The sequence below is a fragment of the Triturus cristatus genome, chromosome 2_2, assembly GCF_964204655.1.
Source record: "Triturus cristatus chromosome 2_2, aTriCri1.1, whole genome shotgun sequence".
Lineage (NCBI taxonomy): Eukaryota > Metazoa > Chordata > Amphibia > Caudata > Salamandridae > Triturus > Triturus cristatus.
In genome coordinates, this window is record NC_140582.1 from 965,904,512 (window position 1) to 965,916,534 (window position 12,023).

The window sequence follows — 12,023 nt, forward strand, 5'->3', positions numbered from 1 at the left end:
CATTACACTCCTACAAGTGTCACAATTTAGACTATTTCAAGCCCCCAAAGCTATAAGAAAGGCTTGGGCGGCAGATATTAGTTGTTTTTAATGTATATTGAATTAATGACCAACTGTTGCTCTGCTCATCTCTTAACTACACAAACAGTGCCACCATGTGGCAGAATGTGGTATGTGCAGTGTTTACAATTAAGTGCCAGTACTGAGCAACGGAAACCACTGGCACAAATTAAGCACTCCAGGGCAGACTGCTGGAGGCTTTTGCTAATAGCGTGCACAAAAGGGACTTGCAGCAGGCAGACTGCTTTCCTTTTATCCACTATAGTTCACCTTGTGAGGGACAGAGCTTTCTGCACTACATAAATACCTTTTGAAAGGCATCAGCAAAACGTTTTGCTTTGCCAATGATAAATAACAAAAGCAAAATCAAATAAAAAAACAAAAAAGGCTAGCCTTAGAATGATCACTATATACACACACGTGTCAACACTTTGTGCATGTATAACTCATGATGCTGCAGAGACCTTTTTTCGTTTTTTTACTATATAGCCGGTGTCTGCAGGCATGTGTCAATAGGCATGGGCATCGCTCATGCATGTGCATGTATGCCTCATGAGGCAGCAGCAACCAATTGGGGAAGTAACGGATGAGCTGGGAGTGAGAGGGAAAGCAACACAGAAAGCGCATGGGGGACTTGAGGGTGAAGCATTCCTCATAGGAGAGAGAGCAAGAGAACGCATGCGAGTGGACAACATGGAGTGTTGAAAGGAAAAGAAAGAAAAATGTTAGTTACCGGAATGTAAGTAGTGGAAGGATGCAAATCATCTACTCAAAACGGATGGTAAAGAAGCTGTGCTCCAGAGGTGGGATAACACAAGAGGGGGGAGACAAGCCATCAAACGAGTCACCATCTAATTGTAAATCTAAACTCGGAAAGGATGAATACCAAAATATTTGAGATTTTACACCTAGGTGTGGGAGTAGATCTACATGGAAGTAGATCGACACATGCAAACTTATCTTTGTGAATCGGATCCACTGTTAAAGCAGTTAATGCGTCTTTTAAATATGAAGGCGTTACATGAAGAAATGGGCGATGACTAAGGAAACCTTTTCATTAATGAAAAATACATGGTTGCTGATTCTTGTTTTCATTCAAATGCCTTTCGTTTTTTCACAGATTTTCGAGAAGTAAATAACAAAAGATGACTTTTCATCCCTACCTGGTCAATATAGAACGAGATGCAAAGAAAACATTTCCACCCTGGACTGCTTCATTCCTATTTCTAATAGGGCGTACGTCAGCACAGCTTCGTTCATTGAAAGATGCGACTACAGAAAGTTCTTGCCTCTGTGCTTAGATAACGTCATGAGATTAAAAAAAAACACACAAAAAAACCAGCCAGGTGCCCCCTGGTGAGCCACCTGACGGTGCTCTGTTTTAGACTAAACACTCAGATTGAAATAGATAGTGGTAGAGTGGGCTAGTGAGCCTCTGTTCCTATGTGTAACTTTATTGTATATTGCATGGTTTTGAGTAGAGCACATGGGAGTAGGTGCAGATAAAGAGAATGGTTCACCGTACACTGCTAATTACCTTAATTCCTGTTATGCCTGCTGTCGCAACCTAGTTTACCATCTGCCCTCTAGGATTTACTTGGTGCACTTGGCATTAGCATATTACCTCGAGGCCGCGTTAGTGTCTTTGAAGGCCACTGCCCTTCTTCCAGACTGGAATGTGACGCCCTAAATAGCAAGGAATATTCTTCACAATAGAGTAGTGTGTGTGTGTGTATATATATAAATATATATATAAATATAAATTATCTACTGGCGGTCGCCAGTAGATAGTTATAGTTAGGTCCTAGTTTCCATAGGAAAAGCGTTTTTTGTTTTCCCAATAACTTTGGCGCCGGATGACGGATCTTCGTGACATTTTCAAAACTTGTGGGGCGCTCCGGTCAGTTGGCATTTTCTTGTCCTAACGATTTGGTTGGTGCCTACAATCTGTATCCTAGCTCGCATGACTAAGTGTAGCTGGCAGTTAGTCTTTGTGTATTGCTCCCAGACAGTAAAATGAAGGGGGAAGAGCTGTTGGCAGGATGAGTTATCTCTGTCAAGATAAGGAGGAGCAGCTGTCACCTACCCCACCTACACATCAAAAAAGCTCTGCCGTAGCACATTCAGAAAGGGGTTCACACTAGTCTTTTGTGCCCCCACACAAGCAGCTCTATAAGGGGAGGACTCTAGACATTCTCCTACTTAAATGTGGGCACCAGGAATAAATATTTGACCCTCAGACCCAACTTTTCAATATACTTCTAGATCTGTGGAAGACTCAGAAAATGGACTGCCACAAGAAGGACTGCCCTGCTGCCTGAGTGAGAAGAACTGGATCTACATCTTGAATCCAGGACCACCAGAATGACTTCAGGGGCTAGTTGGCTGGCCCCCTGGTTAGAGCCTCAGGGACAGAAAAGGCTCTCCCATCTTGAATCTTGCACCTGGACTCTACCTGCTGTAAGTCCTAACGCCGCCAAAAGGGTACCCTCTAGTACTGGACCCTTAAAAGTGTGGCCAAAGGTGCTCCTTGAATCGGAACCACCACTGTGTGACGCATCTCTGACGCAGGTCCTCGCATTTCTAGCCAGAACCGCCGCTGCACAACACTCTGCAACCAAGATTCAAGTTACATTTCTTAGCGGGGCTAACTTGGTCCCTGTGTTCGGTCCATGCTTCATTGTAGTTGGCCTGAACTTGTGATTTTGTTCCGGTCCAGCACGACCAGATAACCACAGTTGATGCTTTGTGCTTCTAGGCACTGTTTTTCCTAAATCTTAAAAATTGCATATCTCTGGTTCTACTGTTTGGATTTTGGTTGTTTTGGTGTGAAATAATTTACATTTATTAAATTTTACTCTATTTGTCTAAAGGGGTGTAGGATTTTTCTTGTGTTGTGTTTTCATACTATTATTGTTTGGGTACTGCATAAATACTTTACACATTTCCTCTGAATTAAACCTGACTTGTTTTGTGAAAAGCTTCTATAGGAGTAAGCACATGTTATTTTGAGGTTTGCTTGTGTTTCACCAGGAGAAGATTTATGGTTGCTGCTTGAGTAGCGGTTCACCTCCCGAAGCAGTAACTACATTTCTCACACTTACAATGCATTTTGCATTTAACATGTATTATAATAATACATATTGACGCTTAAAACACATTACATTATTATCACAACAACACACTTCTTGAATCATTGACAGAGATATCTGCTGTCTCAGGCAATCAAAATGAATAGTAAATGCTGAAATATTTCTAAAAACAAGTAATATGTGTAGGAAAGTGTCGCTTTTTGACATGGTCATCCCCACTTGTTGCCTGGTGCAGATTGATTTTTCACTGAAGGTGCACTGGGTCACTGCTAACCAGGTCCCCAGTGCCAGTGCTCTTGCCCTAAAACAAGGTAAATGTTAAATTGTCAACCAATCGGCAAGTACTTTAGCACCCCTGTAAGTCCCTAGTAACTGGAACCACTGGTCCTAAAGGCATGGGTACTAAAGAGGGTCACTAAGAGCTGCAACATGTATTGTGCCGCCCTAAGGGATCCACACAAACACTTGAAGACTGCCATTGCAGGATATGTGAAATGGTACAAACTATTTTTGAAAACACGAACTGGCACACACCCTTTGTGCCATGCCCCCAGGCACTGCATGCAATGTATGAAAGTCGCCCCTACAGTAGACCAAGGAGCCCTAAGTCAGGGTGCATTATATTACATGTGAGGACATATCTGTGTGAGCAGATCTGCCCCTGTAATGTCTACTTCCATTGCGATATATTACAAGTGATCAGGGAAGCCATCATAAGTCTATATATTGGTACTGGTCATTATGAGTTACTCAGTTACGTGATGGCTTCACTGAAAGCAATGGTGTTTGGTATCTGCTTAAAAGAAGAAGGACAAAGAAGATCCGAAGATGTGAGAACTGTTGACCAGTTGTGGACTTTAGTGCTAAACTTTGCTTGCTCCCATCCAGACAATTGCAAAGCCCCAACTCGTCCTGCAGCTGTACATACTCCCAAAGCCTTAAACGGCAGCCAGCACTCCACTAACCAGCCAGCATCTCCCTTGAACTGGGTGGAGGAGCTACTTCCCTTCAGCCTGTAGGCACAGCCTGCAAAATCTGGTTCACTGACCTGCTGACCACCAATGCAGCAGCAGCACAGGAGAAGGTTCCTAAAGCATCCAGAGGTCAGCCATGTCTCTCCAGCGAGTTTCGAGACGCTACACCCTCTAGGAGCCGTCCGACGTCAATTCCCAGGGTACTGGAGCCCTTGCAGCAGCCAAGGCTTGTTCAGTATCCAGCCTGGAGACCAAAACCGCCAAGACAGACTTACCGACATGGGACATCAGCAACGGAGAGGCCATCGTCGAGAGTGGCCCAGTTGTCCTGTTTTGTCCCCATCTCCAGGTCGACCTAAAAAGTGAGAGCATCCAAAGCCAGCGATCCGCCAGACAAAGCACCCCACAGCCCGAGTCTGAGCCTATCGATGGTGCACCCTTACTTCAGAGACCCTCAAAAGCCAAGCCCACCTTTGGAATCTGCTGGTCTGTTCCCCCAGCCCCCACTTGCAGCCTTTTTCTTGTTACAGGTGTCCCCATTGACATTAGTAATAGCGTTCAAGCCTACCCTTGCACCTAGACCTTCTGCACCTGGACACACCAGGGCAGGTAAACCAAAACTGCTGGTGGTTCTAAGGACCTTGGCCTCTACTTACCTTAAGTCCAGATCAACAACCCTGTAACTCAATTGAAAGTATACCAATGCAGTGTATGTTTCTCACTTAGGATAACATTTTGGCGTGCAAGGCCCATGCCTCAAATCCACAGCTGTATTTTCTGCGTTTCTGAAAATTGCTTACTCAAAAAGTACTTACCTGGTCCTGAAGATCTTGGTGTGTAAATTAAAATAAATATCTATGTTATTTTTCTAATTTGGTCTCAGATTTCCTTATTGAGTGTGGAACAAATGCCTAAAACACCCCTTTAATAAGTCTTAACTGTTCGACCACTTTACCACAAAGGGAGCATTTGGGATTTTTACAGGAAGCCCCTGTAAACTAATAACAATCCTCTTGACTATTTGCATAGTTTACCCCTTAGGTGCTTTTCACAAATAGTCAGCTTCCTACAGGATGTGTAATATGGTTCTACATTGCCTTCTCGGGTTTAGGATTACATTTATAAACCACTCTGCATTCAGCCTTGTGATTTATAAATGTCATCAGAACCCCTCGATGGCAATATAGACCCATGTTGCACAATCACCAGCTATGTATTCTCCAATATATGTTATATATAAATACAGTCTCTCTCTAGCAGGAAAGACCCGATATATAATGGACATCACCATAGAGTAAAATATTTAAATGTACACCTGGTGATTGTGAGTGCTCCTTGAGATCTATGACTGGTTTGGATCTCCTTGCAGAATTTTGGGACCTGTAGTGAAATCCTGATAGATTGTGCACCGAATTATAAGGGTACTTCTACGGGAGCAGTTTTTCGAGACTATGGGTGGCCTCTCCTGAGTCACACCCTAGCTGTTAAATGAAAAAGTGTTCTAATATATACAGGGGAACCAATTATTTTTCATGAAATGCTCCATGAAGTAAGTCGACGACCTTTATATTCACTACACTACACTGGTGTCACATCCCTTCCATATGCCAAGAGGGCTCACAGCTGCTCTGTAACCTGCTTGTTTTATTGACTTCTGTGGGTGACCCTGTATGTGTCTTTTAATTGCATTGGACTGTGGATAGACGCGTTTACCTTGACTGTGTTATTCAAGTCCATTGGATCACGGATAGCTGGTTAAATGGTTTAAGATGTGGGTTGAGCTTAAAGTTCATAAGATGTTTAAGTGAGCTGAAATCTGTCAGGGCTGCCTTATTCTTTACAATATCAACAAGAGGTGTGTAGTTCCTACAAAGTGAAAAGTCGAAGGGAAAGAAGTTTTCCGATAGCAGACTTTCACCTAGTGAATGTAAGTGCACAAGGGAAGGGGATCCCTTCCGGGTTCGGCGACGCGGGCAGGTTTACTAACCTCCAGGGGAACTATGACGTGGAACAAATGTGTTTCTCCCCCTGTTGACGCGCCATGCACCTGATGATGAGGTTTTTATAATAAGAATTGGTGACCCCTTTGAGTTATAAACAATACATAAGGTAGGGGTACCAATTAAGGGTTGACTATCAAACTATTTTCACCCTTTTTTCACACCACACTGTAGATAGTTTTTAGTACACATCACTTTAGTATTATAGGTGCTGACGAAGCGCCATGGGATCCTTCTGACTGACTGGGCGCGAAACATGTTGACCAGAAGAGTAGAGCGTAGCTAGCCACTCCTCCTTTTGTGAGCAAATATAGCTTTAACGCCACTCACCCTTTTTAACAAGGTGGTTGACTGAGCCAATAAAGTTACATTTCAGATTAACCAACCTTTTTTATCCATATACATCTACACTCCCGGGCCCTCACACGCATGCACCATACGGCAGGGAACAAAAGATCTCCGATAAAGAGCCCCTGTATGGGTGCCCGTCGGGTATTGCACCGCCGACCCGACGAGGAGCAAAACCCAGATGATGAAGCATGACACCTAGCTTGCTGGGTGTGTGAGGGTTTTAGTTCCACCCTTAAGGGATCCCCTTCCCTTGTGCACTTACATTCACTAGGTGAAAGTCTGCTATCGGAAAACTTATTTCCCTTTGACTTTTCACTTTGTAGGAACTACACACCTCTTGTTGATATTGCTACTTAGGGCTTGTGTGTAGGACCTCAATAAAAATAGCCCACCACTTACTCTCCTTCTCTTTGTTGAACAACTGCCTTAGACTTTCACATAAAAAATGCGATGTTAGCTTAATGGAGTTTGTTAGAAACCCCTTTTGTCCAAGTGCAAGGAAGCATTTCAGTTTGTGTTGTGAACTACAGTTTAGATCTAGTTTTGTCTTTCAGAGGAAGAAATGTGTACCCCTGCTGCTTCTTTGTCAAATGCATTATACAGGTACGGAAAGAGTAAAATACAAAATTTACAAAACATCATTTTTTTGTTTTAGATCTTGCCAGAAAGATAGCACAACAGAAGTTTGCAGAATTTCAGGGAGAATACCAGAAGGTAATTATATCTAACTGTTTCTATGCAATATTCCTTTCATCAGCCACAAACGTCTTATTGTAGCTAAACAATGCACATAAAGAGGGTTGATTCGCAAATGATGTGTCTTCCTTTTTACTGTTTATTATGACAGATGTACAATTATGACAAAAAGCAGAACATTATAAAAGTGCAAGGTGTTCGTATTGAGTGTGGCTTGAGTATATAAAATGTGTTACTTACCTGTAACTGTAGTTCTCCCGTATTGGTATCTTTCATCGATTCACATGCTTGAATCATTCTGCGTTGTCGAGGTGGGAGTTCCACAGTACTTTTTAAAGGAGTAGAAACAGTAGACATAGCTTATAATGGCAAAAGTCATTGACTTTAATAGCTTACCTACATCACTTATAAAGAACCAAACACCAGCCAATCAGGCGATAGCACCCTATAGAACATTCCCTGCAGAGAAATCTTCCCTCAGATTTTTAAGCACTAGTGGGAATAGTCTCCATTTACAAGAAGGAGGTTAGGTTGCATGTCAATCCATGAAAGATACCAATACTGGAGAACGAGAGTTGCAGATAAGCAATACATTTGTTCTCCAGTATTGTATTTTTCTTAGATTCACATGCTTGAATCAGAATAGATAGCAGTTATATAATTAACTATAATATCATGCTAAATTATCACAATAGTGGATGGTGGGTATATATACATATACTATCGTACAAAGCTCACCTTATTGAAAAAAATGGCATAACACTGCATGTCCCACAGCTGCATCACTGCACTGCGACGAGTTCAGGCAGTAATGCTGTGTGAACGTATACCTATTTTTCCAGTTATCTGCATGTCATTTGCTTTCAATAGGCACTCAAGCACTGGGCTGTTGGTATTGAGACCACCCTAGTAGAGTGTGCCTTAGCCTTTTTCTTCAAGGGCCTATCAGCCTAAGAGTGGTAAAATTGAATAGTCGCTGATATCCATCTAGCTATGCTTGCCTTGTAAACTGGAACACCTTTGATATGGTATCCATATCCAACTACCAGTTGATCTGGAGTCCCTAATTGTTCTGTGCAATGCTAGTAAAACGTTAAGCTTCTATTTACATCCAGCAAGTGCAGTATTTTTTCCAAAGCTGTGTGCTGATTCGGTAAGAATGTTTTAAGCACAATAGGTTAATAAGTCCTTAAGAGCTTTTGGAATGAACCTGTAATTAGTCCTTAAAATCACAGTGTCATCCTTAAACTGTAAGAAAGGTTCCTTCATAGTGAACGTTTGTATCTCACTCACTTTTCTGGCTGATGTTGCAGGGATTCTGCTCAGGAATAGAACTATGCTTGGGACCATAGAACATCACAATGTAGGTACTGAGTCACCGTACCCCATCAGCATCTATGGACCTGAATCTGACTAGCTCATAGTGTCTCACTTGCCCTCCTAATCTTTCCAGAGAGACAGGTGATTTGGCACCCCAGAACACACCACTCACGACCATCTCAGGATTGCGGTAGCAGGTCACCCCCTTTTGCTCTCTCACTTGTGCTTGTCCTCAATAAATAGAAAAGAGACATGAGGAAAGTTTATAATGTTGATTTAAACTATGGTGCTCTAATGTGCATTAGTTGCACCACAACTAGCAAACAAATACAGGCCAGTAATGTCATTAGCATAGCTATTAGACCGTATATGCTAAAACGTCCTGTCATATGACAGATTTGCCTAAACCCACTCCAAGGTAATTTATAAACTCTTGTGCAAAAATAAAAGAGAGATTTATCCCTCTATACCAATTGTATGTATATTATAAACCCACTCTCACTACAAAGACAAAAAAATTATAGATCTTTAGGCTTAGCAGCGGACCCCATACTTTAGCATTTATAGATGGTTGTTCTACATCACAGCTGACACAGCTCTCATGTCTCAGGACTTTTGCGCAGTCTGAAAGTATCTGCTCTCCGTGTGTTTAGAATATGTCCCGGGTTAAATGACAAAACACATTTTCATAAACAGTAGCTGGGTGTTTCTATTATGTGTAGGTGCTAGTGTCCAACCACAGAGAATAACAAAAAGCAGTGTTGTTTGATCTTGCCTAGGCTGTGGAGACTAAGGGCCTAATTATGAGTTTGGTGGACCGGTGGACCGCAAAACCCACGGTGCCTGTGCAGCTACCGTCTCACCAGTGGTCCGACCGCTGTATTACAAGTTGGGCGGTTGGACTGCCATAAAACTGCTGCTAGCGCTGGGGATCCCTCAGCGGTCTTCCAGTGGTCTGAAGCTGCAAATATATGCTGGCGGTGCCACTGCGGCACCACCAAGCATATTACCAGTTTCCTCACTGCCACATTTGTAATGGCAGTGAGCACTCCATGAAAAGCGTGGCAGTGAGGAAGCTAAGCAGGTCTTACAGGGCCCCCTGTTGCCTCAGGGCCTGGGGGTGCATGCGGGGGGGGGGTTACATGTTGTGCCCCCCTGTCAGCATGCATTCCCTGTTCCTGCACGGCATGGACTGCATGACATGCCATCCAGGAAAATCCTTTGGCAGTCCCACGGTGATACCTTTCTTAGGATCACTTATGAGCCTTAGCACGGTACTGCCGTGGGACTGCCAAAATACCGCCAGCCAAACCAGTAGACAGCTCCTAATATGGCGGGCGGTGAGCAAACGAGTTTGGCGGTGTGACAGTGGGGCGCTAGCGTGGCGGCCTGCTGCCACACAGCCAATCAAGCCCTGAAAACCAGGAAAAGGACAAAAAACCTGTGCTACCTGAATGTGAAATATAATGTGGCATAAAAAACAAGAGTGTACCTTGGTAACGTGTGCAAAGCAGAAGCAGCCTACATCATGCATAGTTAGGCTAACATAGGGAAAACGACAATGTCCATATAAGAAACACATTGTCAAGCTAGAAGTAACGCTGCTTTCCATGTTAGGAATTTGATCTGTGCCTTATGAATAGGTTCAAAAGGGCTCTTCATTAACTGTGCCAGTACTGTGTCAAGTTTCCAAGTTAGAGGAGATTTTATTGGAGGGAACTTTCTGAATAAACCTTTAATAGGCTGTGTAAAAGGTCTTTTAGACCATAATGAATTTGATCCAGATGTCCGTCTGTATCTTGAGACTTCCGCTACATGTACTTTAACGGAAGAATGCACTACACCTGGTCTAGCCAAACAGAGCAGGTGAGGCAAGATTTATTCTGTTGGGTGATTTTTTGACCTTTGCAACCATAAACAGAAACACTTCCATTTTAACCGGTATGAATTGTTAATATTATCCGTTCTGGCTCTCGCAAGGATATCTCTGCAGTCTTGTGTGGTATCTTATCTTAAAGCTCATGGTATTCAGGAGCCAGGTAGATAAGTGCAGAGAAATCGGGTCTGGATGAAGCACCTGCTTGTGGCTCATTAGTGGCAAATCCCTCCGAGGTTCCAGTTAAATGTGATTCTCCTCTGGCAGTCGAAGTGCTGTGAACCATTATTGTCTAGGCCACTGTGGAGCATTTAAAATCATTTGACACAGCTCCCTCCTCATCTTTCTGAGGAGTCAGCGTATGATAGGGATCGGGGTAAAAGTGTATGCAAAGCTTCCTGACTATCTGATCGAAAACAAATCCCCCCTGACCCCTCTTCAGGATACCAGTTTTCGTATAACCGGGATGTCCAGTTCGCCTGAGACACAAAGAAATCTAGTGTTGGTTTTTCCTATTGCTGGAAAATTTTATTCAGAATGGATTCATTTAGTTCCCATTTGTGGCAGCTGTGTATTGTCCTTCTCAAAGTGTCCACCAAACTGTTGCTCATACGTGCCAGATGTTCTGCTAGTAATCTCACTTGATGTGCTAAAGCCCATTTCCATATTTCTTTCACCTCCTTTGATAGGATCCGAGATCTTGTACTTTCCTGCTTGTTCATGTAGTGCATACTGGTTGTGTTGTCCGTTCGTATCAACACTGAAGATCCATTTATTTTGGGCAAGAAAGCTTGGAAGGCAAGTGAGATTGCGCTAGGAAATTTATGTGCATCTTTATTTGAGACAGGCGGCATTTTCTACTGATTTGAAGGTCCTGCAAATGGGCCCCCAACCTTCCAGGGAAGCATCTGTAGTAATGACATATTCAGGAATTTGAGACAAGAACTTTAGACCCTATGATAGATTGCTGGAGTTTGTCTGCCAAGGAGGAGCCTTTTTCAGTGTTGACGCGATCTTGATGATATCAACGAATGATCCTTCTATCTGAATCCATTGTCATGTAATACTCCTGTAAAGGTCTCAATCTTAGACAGGCAGAAGGCACTAGTAAAATGGCTGATGACATCATGCTTAGAAGTGATTTGAGAAGGTGACAAGAAACTGACTTTCTTTTCGATAGGTTTTGTGCTAACGTTATGAGTTTTTTCTATCTTTCTTCTGATAAGAATGCCTTGTCTTGGTTTGTATCTAGACTGCTCTCAGAAATAATATCATTGTTGAGGGATGGAGGAGAGACTTTTAATAATTGACTGTAAAGCCCAAAGCTTGCGACACCTGTATACAGGTCATTGTAGCCTTCAACGCTTGGTGAGCAGGTGACACTTTTATGAGCTAATCATCGAGGTACGGAAATAGCTGGAGACCTCTTTTTTATAGGTGGGCTACTACTGGGGCTAGACACTTTGTAAAGATGTGAGGAGCTAATCTGAGACCAAAAGGGAGGACTTTAATTTGATAGTGAGTGCCGGCTATGAGGAATCTGAGAAATTTGCGATGCTTTGGATGAATAGGGATATGAAAATAAGCATCCTGTAGATCTAAGCTTGTCATGTAATCTCTTGGATGGATATCATATGAAAATCTTGAGGAAAGA

General features: G+C 42.9%; 1 protein-coding gene across 9 annotated transcripts in view; it reads left to right on the plus strand.

Moving 5' to 3' along the window:
* Positions 1–12,023, plus strand: part of PROM1 (prominin 1) — a 675,175-nt gene that overhangs the window by 253,384 nt on the left and 409,768 nt on the right. For all 9 annotated transcript variants that reach the window (XM_085642390.1, XM_085642389.1, XM_085642385.1 and 6 more), the window contains exon 2: positions 7,133–7,191. In XM_085642390.1, coding sequence (XP_085498516.1) covers positions 7,133–7,191 — 59 coding nt within the window. The remainder of the gene's footprint in view (positions 1–7,132; positions 7,192–12,023) is intronic.